General features: G+C 39.2%; 1 protein-coding gene across 1 annotated transcript; it reads right to left on the bottom strand.

The window, feature by feature from the left end:
• Positions 1-5,330: 5,330 nt before the first annotated feature.
• ampd1 lies at positions 5,331-18,243 on the bottom strand. Its single transcript, XM_037684365.1, has 15 exons — positions 18,155-18,243; positions 14,499-14,664; positions 14,229-14,382; positions 12,860-13,025; positions 12,531-12,750; positions 10,896-11,025; positions 10,301-10,495; positions 9,978-10,109; positions 9,596-9,759; positions 8,981-9,107; positions 8,199-8,362; positions 7,063-7,183; positions 5,869-6,042; positions 5,642-5,752; positions 5,331-5,526 (listed from the first exon to the last, which is right to left on the bottom strand). The coding sequence occupies exons 1-15, from the start codon at positions 18,174-18,176 to the stop codon at positions 5,371-5,373; spliced, it is 2,202 nt and encodes a 733-aa protein (XP_037540293.1). The 5' UTR covers positions 18,177-18,243; the 3' UTR covers positions 5,331-5,370.
• Positions 18,244-18,446: the final 203 nt, after the last annotated feature.

Below are 18,446 nucleotides of genomic sequence, written 5' to 3' on the forward strand. Positions count from 1 at the left end.
ATAGAAACAACACCTGGACCATAGAAACAACACATGGGCCATAGAAACAGCACCTGGACCAGTCATTCTGAGCTTGTGTGAGTCTCCTGTCCTCTCTAACCCAGGCGGGTCGAGACAGATGGCTGCCTACTCTGAGCCCGGTTTTGCTGGAGGTTTCTTCTTAGTAAAGGGTTGCTTCTTCCTACTGTCAACAAAGTAAATATTCGACAGAAACTGCTTGCTTCCTTAGATCATTTAAGGAAGGTACATAAGTTATTTGTATCTTAATACTAAATTTAATCTAAATGACATTAAATAATGAATGTTAATATTTTTGCTCAGTGCCTTGAGGTGGCTTTCGTTGTGATTGGGCTCAATATAAATATATTTCAGGTAAGTTGAATTTAATTAAAAGCTACAAAAAATAAAGGATCACAAGACAAACAGTAAGTGATACATTTTGATGAAGCTACTTTACACAAACTTTACTTCAAAGTTAAAGATAAAATATAAGACTTTGGCAATTTCTCAAACACAATACAAAATATCAAACTACATTTAAAAAGTGCTGACTGACTAATGAAATTTGCTAAACAAAAGCTGAAAGTTAGTTAACTAAAAGAAGTTCAAAAAAATTGAAAAAAAAAATCTAAAATAACAAAATGCTTGCTAAAAGCTAAATATAAATGTTTGCAAAAGGCAAGCTAAAGAGCAAAAAGTAGCTAGCAACTAAAAGTGGCAAAGGGCTAAATAATAGCTAAAAGATGGTAGCTAAAAGTTAAAAGTAGCAAAACAGGAGCTTAAAGCTAAAAAGTGCAACAAACTAGCTAAAAGATGAAAGTACCATAAGAAAACAAAAACATAAAAAGTTTACTGGAGCATTTTTCAAAGGGAACAAAGATTTGAAAGGAATTACAGTCATTTGGACATAGTATTTCTATAGGAAATATTTCTAAATTAAAAAAAAAGGTCTGTAAGCTCAATCATCCAGGTAAATAAATCACAAAAAAGGTTAAATCATGTTATCTGGATCCAGTTTAATTTTGGAAGGAACGTTTCATCTTTCATCCGAAAGACTTTGTCAGTCTGAGGCCTGCCACCAATAAGGTGCTATTTATCAGACAGATCTTGGTGGCAGGCCTCAGAATGATGAAGTCTTTCAGATGAAAGACGAAACGCTTCTTCCAAAAAGATACTGTCCAGATGACATGATTTAACTTCTTTTTTTTTTAATATATATATATAATTTCTAAATAAAGTTAATTTGAAAAGTTTAAGAATCACAGAAACAAAAAAGTCAGAGCCAGAGTCAGATCTATCCTGTGGCTGTGAATGAGCTGGATGTTTTGACTAAAATAGTACAGAGCATGCAGAAGTAGTTAGATTCCAAAAAAAAAAAAAAAAATGCACTGAAATTTTTAACAACAGGAAAACAAATAGATGTGTGAAAGCTGAGTCAGCATTCACACAATAAGATTATATTTCTATTTGCAATATATAGCTGAAACATAGGAAATATATAATACACCTGACTGAATGCTATCCGACAAGTAATACAGTGTTATACTGGATCCACTAGGACTCTTTTTCCTTAAGTCAACATCAACAGAACTGCTACAAGCTCCTCGCACAGCGGCTCCTCTCGTCTGGATCAAAATCATTAGGACACGTTGCATGTTAGGAGGCTGAGAGTATCAAGAGAAGGGGAGAGAGATAGTAAATTTCCACAGCTTATGATCACAACACCTCTATGAGCTGCATTCCTGCAGAGCTGAGGGTCGAGAAACAGATTTAACTGGAGACAGTCCCTCTTTAAAGTGGGGGTTTTGTTTAGTTTGACCCAAATTGAATGTATGCCTACGACTGGAATGTCACTCCGTCGTTGCCAGACACAGGGATGACAACGCAGCTCCCAAACTGACCCACTTGTATCGTTTGTCTGTGTGCGGCACATTGCACAGGAAGGCATGAGTTGCATTTCCTGAGCTGCAGGAAAAAGGGATCAGCAACTTGTCCAATAATTACGGTGCAGGAAGATTTGTGCACAGTCGTAAACTATGTTTAGATCATCTACGCTCAAACTGATGGTAAACACAACTTGACATGCAATAAATCCAGAAATATAGACACAGAGTGGTTACAGATGAATTGGCAAACAACTGGCAACCCTGTTTTTTCTGTGGGGAAACTGTCAAAATCAAAAGTTATTGTCCGCAATTAGAAAAGAGCCGAGACAGTATATATGTGTATATCAAGTTATATAAATTTGTTAGCCGTCATGGCTAGTTTTGTTCTCTTATAAATTCTTATAAAAGCAGAAACCATACATCATTTGGCAACTAAATTAAACATAATTGTACCTTTGAAACCACCAAAACACACCCACACAACGATGCACAGCATGACAGGACATGTTGCAGGTGAGACATTGTAAGACTGAGGCTTATCATCAAAAGTGACAGTTAATGCTGTAATAAAAGCAAACTGCTGGTTTGCTACAAGCCACAATGAAAGGATGAGCGATGATAAAGTGTTGTGAAACGAGTGATCTAACAGCACCCACCCGGGCGGCTACTAATTCACATTGAGGACTCTGCTAAATATCTGTTTACCCTGACAGCTGCATTACTTGAATCAAATGTCTTTAAAAAAATACACAAATAGAAGCAGAACCAATAAGGGTTATTGTTATTTTCTGTTAAAACTTACTAATACTTCTGATGCCAAGATTTTTTTTACAATCTAACTATTAGTTTTCGCACAAAGCCCGTTTGTTTGAGGCTTCCTTTTCAGCCTGCATCTCATTCATTTGGCAGTGAGGGAGCGAGAGAAACCAGCTGTGGTTGCCATGGTGATCGTAAGCGCCACTGGCAACAGTTTCAACAATTCACACATCAAAATGTAGACACGTTATTAGCTTAAATAATTACAAAATTTATGATGAAATTGCAGGACATCATTAAAAAAAAAATCTTAAATTTGACATTTTCCAATGTTTAATTATTATTTTGGACAACTGTGACATTAACAGTTTCAAAGATACCACCTGCACAAAAATGACTTAATTTAATAATTTTTTTAAAAAGCAACAAAAGACATATATTGAAAGAAGCTTATTGTGATGGGTAAATGTTAACAAAGTTAATAACAGTTTGGTATTTCAATGAAATTGTGACAAAAGGGTTTTTATTCCCCAAAAAGGAGCAATGTAGGTGGAAACCACATTTTACGAGCATTAGCTAGCTACTTTACATTGTTTATTAAAATGAACACTCTCTCTAACGTTGAACAAGTCATATACAACAACAAAATAACACAAGCATATGCTGCTCTCACCACAGTTTTGTTACGTACCAGTATGGCTCACAAAGACCAGCACAATTCATGCCCGTTCCGTGTTTTCCTTTCGACAAAATGACAAACCCAAATAAAATCCATTATTTGGTCTCGCCGCTGAGGAGGTCCGACAAGCTAACGCTCGCGTGGAGGAAAACGAGAAACTACAAGTTACGGGAAACTTTTTCCTCCCAGAAAACGGCGGTTTAGAGAGGAAATAAAGTGCGGTTTTTGCTCAAATACATTTATAAAACAACAGCTTTTAAAAGAAGCGGCGACAGAACAGGAAAAAGTAGATAAAGCAAATCGCTCCTCGCCCTCCGTCTGGAATATTGCAGTTAAGCTACTAGGGGAATACGTAACTTCCGGTTAAATATTTCAAAATAAAACGGGTATGACCAAAATGCTTTTGAAGGGACGCGTAAGGCAGCAGAAAGGTAGCTGCACGTTAAAATGCAGCAATAGGCTAGCTAAAAGTAATATAAGACTAACTATTAGCTAATAAAACAAAACAGTACTTACATTCTAAAAGAAGCAAGATAGTAACAAAAAGTGAAATAGCAAAAGGTTAGCTAAAATTGTTCTAACAAGTCAGGTCATCTGTACGGATTCTTCTTTGTTGAAAAGAAGTCTTCAGTCTAAAACCCTTTAAGAAACTCAGTCTTATAAATATAGTAGCTTCTTAGTGGACCAACCAGTTTGCTGCTGACAGCCAGAACTATCAACCTTTTATTTTATTTTTTTTCTAACTAGCTGTTCACATGCAAAAGGGGGGCCATCAGTCTGTTTTAGCTTACAAACATCAGTGTCACTCTTATTAAAAAATATGTTAAGTTATAGCTTGTCTACTACAAAATCATTTTAATGTTTAACTTTTAAGGACATTCACAGCTTTTTAGTGAAGCCTAAACACGTGCGCATGACTCCATTGCATTATTTCGGCCACTTCCTGTTTGCACTCTGCGTGTTTCCGGTAAACTTGACAGAGTTTTGGACTGTGAGAAAGTTTGGTTGAATCCTCGAATCCTCCAAGAGGGAAGACGTCACCGCATCAACCCCTGCAGCTGTCAACCACGAATAAACAATGCTGCCTTCAGGTGCCCTCGGAACTTTGAGGACGTAGCCTGCAGCTTCGCAACCATGTTCTCCAAAATCAAATTTATTTGGTGCCGACTAAGATTATACTGTGTTGTCATCGCTCACCACCAAATGCGAAGATGTCTGTCTGTGGGTGTCTTTACTTGTCTGTTAGCAAAATATCTCATTAACCACTGGAGAAATTTTAATCAAACTTGCAGGAAATGATCATTGGATGTGCATCTACAGCTGATTAACTTTTGGAGTCAACCTGAGTTAAGATTGCTGCCACAACCATCTGATCCTAAAAACACACCAAAAAAATGGCTAAAAATCAATTTTACAGATAAAGATCTAAAACTCTTTACACTGGGGTGATTTGTTCTTGAAACCTGGAACTTAAAAAAACTGATTTTTAAATAAGATATGACATAAGTTTTGTGAATGGACCCCTTTTTAAAGATATTTGAATTTAAATAATTTCAATTAAGTAATATCTTATAATATAATATCTTAAATCTATGCTTGTTTCCACAAAGTTTCTCTTAAAACTGAGCATCAAAAACTAAATAAGTCAGTTTGAAAGGAATTAAAGTCCTTTAAATTACACAATTCCATTAAAACAAAGCAAAACAACCTCACTTTGAATAATTGATTTAATCTAATTTAGTTGTATCTTATATTGCAATTTGACCCCACCACCACCAAAAAAAAAAAAAGTAAAATAAAATAACAAGGACAGAAAAAAGATACTTGTTTGTCTTTATATTTGTTTTTATTCATTCTTCTACACGGTGTTAATCCAACTGGAGTCAACTGAAGACGATGTTTACGTGGTTCACAGTGAAACCACGCAGCAAAAACTTTTCTTCCTCCAGAGAAAAGAGCACCGGTGCATTAGAAGGTCTTTTTCTTTAAGATTTCCAAGAGCTACTGTGAAAAACGAATGCAGGAGCCTTTTTAAGCCTTCAAAAGTGTTTACTCGGCCTTCAAGCCCTCCTTGATGAGGTTGAGCTCGTAGCACAGCGTCTCAAAGCGATACGCCATTCGGATCTGAGCCACGTTGGTTTTACGGATGTCATTGCCCTCCGGACCCTCCTTGAGGTAATCTGAACCCAGGAAGTGGATCTTCTCCTGGAGCAAAACCAAAGGCAGAGTATGAGGAAGGGTAACCGTTGGCGTGTTGGTGCCATGTGGACGCACAGTATTCTTTAAATGTGGCAACATGATAACGTAAACCGGTGGTTACCTCATGAGACAAGGCACTCTGCAGCACGCTGTTCCTGCCAATCTCACACATGTCGCAAGTACTCAGCTTGAAGACCTGAGCTGCGATGGCGTACTCCTCCATCAGTGGTTCCTGTGAATGCAAAGGCCAGAAAGCATGAAGATACGTGGACATTTAAATCCTTTCATTCTGCAGACGTTTATATTTCTGCTGTTTATGAGAGGCTTTGTAAGTGTCTACGATGAGACCTTGGTGTAGTGGAACTGCATGGGGTCGTCAGTGGACAGAGACACCATCAAGCCTTTCTGGTGGAACTCCAGCAGCGGGTTCTTGGCATATTCAAGAAAAAGGCTGTTGTTGCTGAGAGGAGACATGGCGATTGGGATCTGGGTCAAGAAGTACAAGTACTGCAGCACAGGACCCTGGGTGGAAAAGATTGATGGGGATATACGACGAGTTCATTAGATCAGGAAACGTTTGTCAAAACGCAATGATCAATTTATCTCAACGTATTGTTAAATTGAACGAAAAAAATTGTAAAAGTAAATAAACAATGCTTTATTTATTCATATGGATGGAGTCATTATCAGAACTGTGTCTGTACGTTATTCCCCTAAGAATAACAAACTTCCTTTTTTTCTTTTGTTTTTCTTTTTTCTTTATTTTAATCTTTTTATTTTATTTTATTTGTTGCAGTATTCTCATAAAAGTTTATAAAATGAGTTGTTTGAAAGCAGTACAAAAAGTTTAGGTAATATTCAGAATAGCAGTCACTCATTGGTGCATCCCCAACTTAATGCCTAGTGCAGGGCTAGTCAACTGTGAGCCCGTGGGCCATTTCCGGCCTGCAGGTGACTACAATCTGGCCCACTTCATTATTTTATTTTATTGTTGTTGTTGTTGTTGTTTGTGGTGGTGGTGGTTTTGGGGGTGGTGTCTGGGTTTGGGTTTTGGGTTCTGTTTATTGCATTTATGATTCAGTGCAGTAAAATAAACAAATTTAAAATGTAACAGGTCATTGTAAACGTTGGTTTATTTACATAATGATTTTAATCGCTGGATGTCCAGCCCCCCGAGCTGTTGGCTTTCAGAAACTGTGGCCCCCGGAGCAGTTTAGTTGAATAGCCCTGTGTCTTATTGGTGTGAACAACTGGACCTTAAAAGATTTACATGAGCTCTCCGGTGGTTCTTGTGGCCTAAATCCAAAAGTGCAAAAACGCAACACGATCAGAAAGCACAACTTTTGGTGCTCCCAGATAAATAAGAGATTGTGTCATGAAGAGCAACAACCAGGGCAGCATTGTTCAATCATACAAATGATTTTTCATCTGTTATGGCGTCTTTAAACCGGATGTTTGTAGTTTAATTTATAGCTCCTTTACGGAGTTCTGACAGCTGAGGTTTTTTTATTTTTATATATAAAACGTTGCATCCCAGCTGACCTTCTTGAGATTAAGGCCGTGAGAGATGTTGTCAGCAGTCATGAAGGCAGCCAGCAGGTGGGTGATGGCCCCGGCCTCCCCGCAGTGAGGCCTGAACATGAACGTGTTCATCCCCCTCTGCCTGCAACACAACACAGATGCAGCTTTAAGTTTCTACAAAGGGACGCATTTTAGGGAAAAAATGAACTTTCTGTAAAAGTGCAGCATGAAAGCTGAGAGCTGAACAAGAAGCTGAAACTGATATACAGCTGAAAGAAGCAGAACACAAGCTTAAAGCAAAAAAAAAACGTAAAATGCCAAATAAAAACTACAAGAAGCTAACACTTGCTAAAAGTCAAAAGCAGCAAAACATTGGCTAAATGTAGCAATAGTCTAGCCAAAGTCTAAATATAAAAAACTCGAGCTAAAAGCAGCAGAAAGTTAGTTAAAATGTACAAGTAGCCAAAATAACTACAAGCTAAAAGTAGCAAAAGACTTGCAAAAACCAAAAGTAACAAAACGATAGCTAAAGGTTAAATGTGACAAAAGGTCAGCTAAAAGCTAAATGTAAAATATAAACTAAAAACAAAAGCAAAATACTAGCTAAAAGCCAAGAAGCAAAAAGTTCAAATCAAAAGAATGAAAACGTAAGCTAAAAGGTAAATATAGCAAAAGACTCGCAAAGACTAAATAAATTAAGTAGCAAAATACTAGCTAAAAACTAAAAGTAGGAAAGGGTTAGCTTTAGGCCAAAAGTAGCTAAATGGCATCTAACTAAAAGTAGCTAAAGTGTGGCTAAAACCTAAAAGTACCAAACAAAAGTTTAAAATAGCTAGTTAAAAATAATATAATAATATATATAATTTAATAATCATAAATTAAAATTTTTTTTAATGTACAAAAATCTGTGTGTTTCTATGAGGAAGTTATTGATAAATAAAGTTAAATATTAAAAAAAATATATAAATGTAAAAAAATGCACAAAAAAGTCAGCGCATCTCTCCTGAATGAGTTGAATATTTTGATATATGAAAGCTAAAACGGCACAAAGTATGCTAAAGTAGTTCGATTACACAGAAACAATAGTGTGGATTTACAAGCTAACCGCTACATGTCAATAAAATGAGGTGTGTCTTAATGAGGTTGAAGCTTCTTACCTGCGCAGCTGGTTGAGGACAGCGATGTTGGCGTACATGTAATAGATGTAGTAGGTGTAGGACGGGTTCTTGCTGATGTCCCACTCCTCTGGTTTAGGACTCTTGGTGGAGAACATGTGACCGCTGTGTTTGGACTCATCGTCCACACTGTCGAAGCCTGTCACCTACAAACAAACAAAAAAACAAAAAAGCCCCAACCATTTTACAACAAACATGTTGCTTCTTCCTGCAACTTATTTATCATAAATATGTTCTGTTGGGCTCAAACCGAGCCCTGGGTTAGTTTAATGCGCTCAGTGTTGACATTTTCCAACTCATGCACATGTTTGGAAACAACAAAAGAGGTTAAATCATGTCATCTGGACCAGTTTATTTAAGGGAGAAACGTTTCATCTTCCATCCAGAAGACTTCATCAGTCTGTGGCCTGCCAACCAGATCTGTCCCATAAGTAGCCTTCACTGCTGTGTTTCAAGCCAACCTCCTGTTAGAATCTCAGAAGCAGGCTTTTAACACATGCAAAAGGACCCATCCGCCCAAAACAATCAATCCTCTTGTATAACAATCAAATGTTTTAGTCCAGATGGTCGACTTGCTACTCACAGAAACAGCCTAAGGACACCAAGGCCAGAAAAAAGGTTTGTAAGCTCAATCATCCAGGTAGATAACAACAAAAAAGGTTCAATCATGTCATCTGGACCAGTTTCTTTAAGGCAGATGTTTGGAAACACTTTTTGCCCGAGGTCAAACTCAACATTTTAGTTGCGGTTCGTCCATGACTCACGTGTTTGAGGAAGATGCTGAGCTCTGGGTGGGACTGCGGGTCGATTGTGGCCTGGAACACGGGGAGGAAAATGTTTTCTAACATCTTCCCAAAGTGGGGCACAAAGTTCCTGCCTCTGAAGATGTCACTAAGATAGAAGAGATACAAAACAAATTCATTTAACTCGAAGCTTCGGCCATCGCTCCAGAGCAGGGGTGTCAAACCCTCTTACAAAAGGGGCCAAAATTAAAACCTTTTTTAAAACTAAGGGCCGGTTTCAAAACCTACATGAACTCAAGTTAGATACCCAACATCTTTTCTTGGGTGCAGATTCCTCAACAAGAGTTTCTCTATTGCACTTTTGACATCATAATCAAAGATTAATGAAAAAGTTAACGTGATAAAAGTATTTTTCGTTTAAAATATCATCTCGGGGGCCAGATAAGATGCCACATTAGGTCCCCGGGCCTTGAGTTTGACATATGCTCTAGGGTCCTGCAGACGTTGAACTCTCAAAATATCGGTTAGTTTGTGTGATTGTGTGACTAAAACAAAAGCTTTAATTTATCCACATCTGGACAAAAGGTTTTATGTCAATCTGAACAATCTGAAAGTAGAGTGACTGATAAAACCTACTAGATCCTGGGAACTTGAATCATCCATTTGAGGTTGGGGGAGAAGACTCTGTGTTTGACGAACCAGCCTGAGAGTTTGGACCACTCGTTTGGGTTACATCCGTAGATAGACAGACGAGGTTCAGCATACTGATATTTGGCGTCCTCCAGGTCACTGGCTACTTCCTGGTGTTAACAAAGTCAAAGTTTCTTTATTTATCATACGCACCACATGCGGTACATGTGGTGGAACGAAACTGTGCACAAAGGCAAGCGAAGTGTAAAATCTATTTCAAGTTTGACAAAATAAGCTCATGATTTGTAACAGGTGATTTCAATTTGTATTTTGTTTTCTAGTAGAACGCTTTCCAACCTTCTCAGAGATGATGTTTGAAGAAACTGACCTTGATGATTGTGGCAAAGTATTCTCCATTGATGTGGTTTTCTGTCTTCAGGTAGAGATCACGCAGCTCGCTGGCTCCCACAGGGTTGTACTTGGCGTTGAACTTGTCGAAGCGCTGGAAGGTTTGTCTGCCCTTCAGAAGAAAAAAAAAAACAAGAAACGTTGATTTGGATCGAGATAAGTCCAACAGTGCATGCACAAATCCTTTAGGTTTGCATGTAGTGAGTGACATAAAAACTTCCAATAGATACAGTATGAACATTTAACAATCAGCCCCTTTTCACAGTCACAGTTCCTCTATGCTTTTTCCAAAGAGAAACATACAGCGTGCACATCCAGAGAGTCCACAGTGAGGTCGTAGGGATGCAAGTTGAGAGACTCGAACAGCTCTCTCATGGTGACTTCCTTCCCTTTAAGGTTGTGCACAACCCGGTCAGCATCCACACGGTAAGACCTCTTGATGAAGCGCAGCAGATGCTTCTGGTTCATGCAGGCAGCAGCATGGATGTGAGTGTCCACCTGAAATGTCAAAGAAATTACGATTCAGGTTGATGTAATAACCAACAGTGGCCACCAGAGGGAGCCACAGTAGAATGAGCAGCATGACAAAAACAACTGAAAGTAATTGATTTAGGAGCATTTTTAGAATAAAAAATATGTCTGGTTTATAAAGTAAATATGATTTTAAGATTAGTTACAGATCAGTTGTTTTTATGTGTTTAAAGCTTTGTTGCAACTGTGTGTATGGTATATGTTTACCATATTTCCACAAATAAAATAGCAGTAATTAAAGTTTTTTATATATATATATATATATATATATATATATATATATATATATATATTGCCTTTGTTGTCCAGTTTTCAATAAATAAATAAAATAAAATAAAAATGTGTATAATATGCCGCTTTTGCCCACCTTCCTGCAGTTGTAAAAGTCCCTGTGGGGGTTCATCTTCAGCTCCTTTAGCTCCTCCATCTCGTTCAGCATCTCGTGCACGTTAAACTTGGACATGAGGAACTTCAGACGACGATGTGCGTACGTCTTACTGCGGGACAAGGAGGAGCTTCGTGATACATTCTGAGGCGACAAACATGAAACGCCTACAGTAACAGTTTAAATCACATTGAGTTGGTTTGGGTTTCCCACGCTATCCTTAAGTTCTGCTGCTATAAGCTTAAATTGCTGTAGACAAACTACCATTTTTGCTCTCTGTACTCTCCCTGTTTGTACTTTCCTGTCACGAGCCTGTATTTTTCTTTGTTTTTCTTCCCAGAGAAAATACACCTGGACCCATTCTTTTGTGTTTGTCTGTGTCTCTTTCCTCTCAAACTTCAGCTTGTCGAGGCAGATGTTCAAGGTTCTTTATTGTCATTCGCATCACATGTGGCACACGAGGTGGAACGAAACTGTGTACACAGGGTTCCAGTTACATCCAACAATAGCAAAAATATAAAGTGTAAAAAGAAACTGTAAATAAGGATCTACAATATACACTAAGTATAAACAGAATGCTAAAAGATCTAAGATGAGCCAGTCTTGCAAAACAATACACCGAACAACAGCAGCACGAACATGAGCCTTTGTGAGTAGATGAGTACGAATGAATGAATACAGCAGCATGAAATAATCAGCAGCATGGCTAATCAGCAGCACATATGTATCACCAGTCAAAGTTGCATTACAGTGATTTTTTTGTTGTTGTGATAATTCTGGTTAGAGAATCATGAGTCTAACAGCCTCAGGGTAGAAGCTGTTCCTCAGTCTAGTGGTTCTACACTTAATGCTCCTCAACCTCCTTCCTGAGGGGAGTGGGTGTCCACCCATTCTGAGCCTGGTTCTGCTGGAGGTTACTTCCTGTTAAAATGGAGTCATTTCTTCCCACTGTCATCAACGGGCTGTTTGGGTGGGGGATTGTAACAAACTGAAGATTTGGTGCAATCTGCCGACTTCCTAAAATAAATAACTTTTACTCATTGGTTTTTTTTTTGTAATGTCTTATAATAATGTATGGTATACATTACCATTCAGGGTGGCTTCTGGGTAATACCAGATGGCTAGGCCTCAGACTGATGAAGCCTCTTGGATGAGGGGCGAAACGTTTCTTTTTTAACAAAAAACGAAGTCCAGATGACATGATTCAACCTTTTTTGTTAATGTATGGTATACGTTTTTTTATACAGGCTATGTATTTTTTTAAACAAAAATGTACTTTTATGTAGTAAATTATATTGTAATGATGCTTTTAAATGGCCTAATGACACTGCTGTCATTAGCTGCATTAACACTAACTTATAATATTGTTTTATACATTGTCATGATGCTACAAATGTTTTTACATCTCATTGTTTTTAACTTAAAGTCCCATATGGAACTTTTTTAAAATTAAATTAGGGGGCATGGGTTGAGTTTTAACGCCACTAAGATGGTTTAGAGAACAAATTAAAGGACTAAAAAAACTAAATGGTAAATTATGACTCAGCTGATCCAGCCTCTGATCCGACCTCTGTGGTCAGTTTCTTGACGTGTTTTTTTTTTTAAAAGGTGACTCACGTTGGACCCTGTGCAATGAGGGCGATGAGGAAGTTCATGTCGTCGATGAAGGTGTTGTAGTCTGGATGGGGCAGGTCTTTGGGCTGATGTTTGTCAGCAGCTGCAGCGTCGTTGTACACAAACATGAGACCATCCTTCATACGGGCCACGTAGCCCAGATCCTTAGGCAGGCTGGAAGTGTCAAAGGGGTCCTCCCCAGCCTTCGGAGGAGGAGTGAAAACTAAGGATTTGAGAATTACAAGTAAATGCATCATTAAAATACTAGAGATCTTGTTTCAAAGCTGACTTTGTTCGTTTGTGTTTGACCTCCGTCTTGCTTTTCGTCTCACCTGGCTGCACCTGATCTTCGATTTTGAAGGTCTCTCCCTCCATTTGACGCAGGAACTGGGAGGCTGTTCGTGGGAAACGCTGGTAGGCCAGTCTCATGTACTTCTCCCTGATGGTCAGGGCGCGGTACAGACCCTTACAGGCCAGCTCGAAGTCATCCATGGTCACCTGGGGAGAGCGTGAAAAATGATGTACAAGAAATTTGAACCTTCGGAGGTCAGAACTTTTGAAAGTGCTCATTGCAGAGTGTGGAATCAAGCATAAAAAAGGATATCCTGAACTTTCCAACAATTTTCTGTCTGGTCATCTGGACAGTTTCTTTTTTTGTGTGTGCTGAAACGTTTCACCATTCTGAACTTTATTAAATGGTGCGATTTGAAAGAGTTTACATCGGAGTGTGCCTTTGATTTTTTAACTGCTCTAGAGTCTTAGTTTTAATTGAAAAGTTCTGAATTAATCCTGTTTTGAAGTCCTTAAGTTTCACTGTGTTAGATGAGATTCTTTGGGTTATTCTGTGTGGTCAAGGACCCTCAGTGTCCTCAGTTGTCTGGTTTCTGCTCCTCTTTCACGACCTGTCTCCCAAATTAGCTCACTTGTTTGTTTGTTTCCCTCCCACATCTCTACTGTACTTCTTGGTCTTCGTCATTCATGTATCTTGCTGCTGTGTCCATTTGACAGTTTCTCTTTACTTAAGTTTAGTTGAAAAACTGTCCTGAACCTGACTCCTATGTGCCTGCATTTGGGTCTACATCCTACAACCATACACGTAGTCCCTCGCTACTTCGCGGTTCGTTTATTCGTGGGCTCGCTCTATCGCGGTTTTTCAAAACAAGATTGGACATGACACACGATTGGCTGACGGATGGATGCGCTGCACGATTGGCGTATAATTTTTTATTTAAAATAAATTATTTAATATTATTTAGCACCTCCTGTGCCTTTGTGCAGCCCACACTGCAGGATAAACTTCCTGCTGCAGCTGATCAGCTGTTCGCCATGCAGAGCATAGAAGTGGGCGTGGCCACGGCTTGCAGGTGGCTGAGTGCAGCAGGAGGCAGGGAGCTAAAATCATGACATGCTGTGCTTTTTTAGAGCATTTAGAGTTTAAAAACATTGTTTAGTTTTAGAATATTGCAAGTGTGGGAAGGATTTAAAACACCTTTATATATATATAAAGTAAATACACTACTTACTACTTGTACTACTATTTCTACTTTGCGGTTTTTCACTTATTGCGGGGCTTCAGAGTACAGTTCCCCCGCGATAAACGAGGGACTGCTGCAGTGGCTTAATGGTTGCGTCAGAAGTTTCTGAAGGATCAAAAAGCAGTTGAGCTCTCCATTCTGAATCATAAGGGTTGACAAACTTTACCCCAGAAGCGTAGTCACCGAGGATGGCCACTCTCTGAAAATCGGGAACTTCCAGGTAAGTGGGTGAGTCCACTGCAGCAGACACCACACGACCAGCAGATGCCTGGGCACCAGCAGCAGGAGAGCACACAGTGCGACAACGCTGAAGCCTTTTTCTGTTGATCAGAGGAGGTTTAAACGTTGTTTATACCTTACTGTTCTTTCTGGGGATTCATGTATTCTCAATCTTTAATCTTCAAAAGCCTACAGTGACATCACTGTCATCTCTCACCGTTTCTCTGCGTCGTCATCAGTGTGCAGATGGTGGGCCATCTCGTGGTGCAGGATTGGACAATCCTCAGCCACATCGAACATGGAGATTTCATCACGGATGTTTTCATCTTTGGTCTCCGATGCAAAGACCTTCTCCGCCAAGGCCCTTATCTTGTCATCGGTCTCTGTCGAGTACGCCAAGGGTTTGTTAATTTCACTCTCAGGGAAGCATCGTCCATCACACCATGCAGCTCCGAACTTCACTGGATGAGCCGCATCCTGGATTCCTTAACAGCCGATCCACTCGGCATGGAGGTAACAGCCCAAACGGAACTGGGCGTGAAGTTCTGCATGTACTGAGTCCAATACATGCACCAAATACAGGAACAAATATTGACCCAGTACAAAACTGCAACTCTGACTTGCAAACACAAAGTCCATCACAGACAGAAGCACCAGCACAGAGCTCATCTCTACACATGCAGCTTTTTTTTTTATTTTTTTTTTTACATAACTCCAAACCCATTTATGGCTTTTCAGTTGGCATCAGCCCAAACACGAGGATCAAAATGAGGGATACTGATCGAGAAGAGACGTAACAAAAGAGGGTCAGTGTCCAAAATGACAGGAGTTATGAAGACAGCAGTGTAGACGCTGGTGAAGATTCTCAGTCATCCAAGACATGGTAAATTCAAAAAGGTTCAAGAGAAAAACAACTGGACTTTATTTGTAACAGAAGACGTTTCACTTCTCATCCGAGGAGCTCTCTCAATTCAAAGAGCAGAGAGTGTGGGGTTCGAGTTATAAAGCTGAGCTAAGCTGAATACATGCAGATCGCCCTATCACCGCTCACAATAGGGGTGAGTCAAATACACACTACAAACAAAGTCCAGTTGTTTTTGTCTTGAACTTTTCTGAAAATGCAGCAGTGTAGATAACTTCTTCCTGCATCAAACTTGTTCCATGCACCTGCTTCAGAGCAACGCAGTCTGTTTTTACACGAGTAATCCAGCATGGAGTTTAAAACTTCGTACCACTTCTCATCCTCCATACTCACTCTGTTGATCTGATCAGAAGCACCAGGAAAGACGAACCACCCAGGATAAAAATCACAAAAAGAAGGTTAGAAAATGTTCTATTGTTAGTTGTACATGTAGCATGACGATGTCCCAAGATGTTATGACACAGAATCTGTGGTTTCCATTATTATATGAGTTGTGCACATGATGGGATCATATACAACTTTTGAATAATTTATGAATTCTGCTTTCACTTTTAAACTAACTGAAGTACACAATAACTAGCGTGGAGGGAAAACTATTTGAAATCAACTTTTCAATCTGTTATGAAATTATATCATGAACTGCTGCATGGATTTTAGGGCTGCCCCTTGTCAACCATTCTGTTTATAACTTTTATGGACATAATTTCTCGATGCAGCCAGGGGGTAGAGGGAGTCCGGTTCGGTGTCCTCTGGATTCCTTCTCTGCTATTTGCGGATGATGTGGTCCTGCTGGCGTCATTGTGCTGGGATCTCCAGCTCGCACTGGAGCGGTTTGCAGCTGAGTGTGAAACAGCTGGGATGAGAATCAGCACCTCCAAATCTGACGCCATGGTCCTCAGTCGGGAAAGGGTGGATTGTTCTCTTCGGGTCGAGGGCGAGGTTCTGGTTCAAGTGGAGGAGTTCAAGTATCTCGGGGTTTTGTTCACGAGTGAAGGAAGAACGGAGCATGAGACTGACGGATTGGTGCAGCGTCTGCAGTATTGTGGACTCTGTGCCGGTCCGTTGTGGTGAAGAGAGAGCTGAGCTGTAAGGCAAAGCTCTTTCTCCACCGGTCGGTCTATGTTCCTACCCTCACCTATGGTCATGAGCTCTGGGTAGTGTCTGAAAGAATGAGATCATGGATACAGGCGGTTGAAATGAGTTTCTTCTGCAGGGCTGGACTCTCCCTTAGAGTTAGGGTGAGAAGTTCAGTTATCCAGGAGAGACTCAAAGTAGAACTCCTCCACATCGAGAGGAGCCAGTTGAGGTGGTTCGGGCATCTGTAAGGATGCTCCCGGGGCATTTTGAGTCAACCCAATTAAAATGGCTGCCACAACCAAGTGCTACTTATAAAACACTAAAGCAGCTAGAAGTTTGTCGATTTTACAGAAAATGTGCTAAAATGTGAAGTGATAGCAGCTGAAAATGAAACAAGACAAACTAAACGTGCTACTAAGAACTTTGCTCAAAACTTTGGCGTTAACGTTAGAGTCCAGCGTGATTTGCTGAGGCAGCCATCTTGAATTAGACTCAGTTGTAAAGGTACATCCGAGCGTTAACCGAATCCATGCTGGGGATCATCACGTATTTTGTAAACACAATTGCCTTAACTCAATCAGTTTTGCAGTTGTTGAGCTCAAATTTAACATGGTAGTAGCTGATAGTCATTAATAACCATACTTTGAGCACATCTTAGAATGTTACACAAGATTAATTATTAATAATGTTATTTTTGAGGTTTGAGCAAAATTGCTGCATTTTTAGTCATTTCTCCACATAACATGTTGATCTCTGTATGAAATTCTGGCATTAAAAGATGGCGGGTGACATGCATTCCTAGAATGAATTAAAAGAAATTAACAAGAAACCAACAATGTAAATGTATTATTAATAAATTGTCTCCTTTTTTACATTTCATTGTGTTTTTAATGACAATAACTTTAATTTACATGTGTTTTTATAACGAGGTTGCTTTAAAATGAAATATATATATATTTGTAACCCTCTCTCATTTGTGCTTTTGCAAAACTGAAGCGCTTTATTCAGTTTACACTCGTTTGAGTTCGATCAGTTTAACTTTCAACACGTTTGTCGTCAGCTGCTCCAGCCAGATGTAAAATCGTCTTGTTATCCTCTAGTTACTGAAAAATGATTACAATGCAAACACATCACTGTTGATTGAACTTTACATTTCTATTCTGCTCCCTGTTTAAGGATGAACCTTAATTGTAGTAATTAAGTTTAGAATAAACTATTTTATGTTACATATGTTGCAAAGAAAAAAAAATGTATAAACTCCTCCCTTAAGTCACACTTATTATTAGAGATGCAAACTGCCAAGTCGCATCCATCACACATCCTGGCCTGGCATTTTTACCGATGATACTTAATCAGTTTCTAAATTCTGCTCTGGCAGAAATGAATACAGCATTAAGGTTTTATTACATCACCCCCCCACGAGCCTAAAGACCAAAAGTGGCATTTTACTGCTGGAACGGGAGGACTGAACAGACAAAAATTCAAAAACTGTCATCAGATTTGTACATAAATCACAAATTAAAGATTTGTTTTATGCAAGCGGAGCGTCACGCATTCAAAAACCTCGAGAACCTGCCAATAAAGTGTCATTCCTGACGTTGCAATAAATAAATAATTTGGAAATATTACCAAAAATGTGATATCTGTAATGATGGCACATGCTTTTCCCTTTGATACATTAATATTTAAATTTCTGAATGGATTATATTTAACCTGTTGGCCAGAATAATCCATAAAATCCAAAACAACCAAAAAGTACATACACTTTTGAACATATTTGTTTTAGTAAGGCTTTATAAACCTGTAAAAAAAACCTTATTTTTTAAATTAATATCAAAATCCTTAAAGCCCAGAGTCTCTCTGCCAAAACTCACCTGGCAGCAGGACTTTTGGCATGGTGGTTATGTCCCAGTGAAACACCTCCTGAGGACTGGTACACCCTGGTCAGGTACTGGACCACTGTGGTGGGGAAGTGTGGGAGCCACTGCTTGGTGTGAGCAATATTAAGATGCCTCAGCCTCACGTGGACCCAGAACATGCTGTGCCCACATGAAATGTAATGGGGACCGTCCAAATCTATTTTAAGTTGTCTATGTGCGCTCAGGGCTCACTGACAGGCACAATGTTTTGATGGGTAGGTGTAACAGACTGTTATATAATAACCCA

Source organism: Nematolebias whitei, chromosome 11 (assembly GCF_014905685.2).
Source record: "Nematolebias whitei isolate Nwh7 chromosome 11, NemWhi1, whole genome shotgun sequence".
Classification (NCBI taxonomy): Eukaryota; Metazoa; Chordata; class Actinopteri; order Cyprinodontiformes; family Rivulidae; genus Nematolebias; species Nematolebias whitei.

Coding starts and splice junctions, on each gene's coding strand:
- ampd1 (XM_037684365.1), bottom strand. CDS start 18,176: ATGCCAAAAGTCCTGCTGCCAG. Junction 14,383..14,498: donor GATGACGACGCAGAGAAACG/GTGAGAGATGAC, acceptor TCTGATCAACAG/AAAAAGGCTTCAGCGTTGTC. Junction 9,760..9,977: donor ACTTTGCCACAATCATCAAG/GTCAGTTTCTTC, acceptor TGTTAACACCAG/GAAGTAGCCAGTGACCTGGA.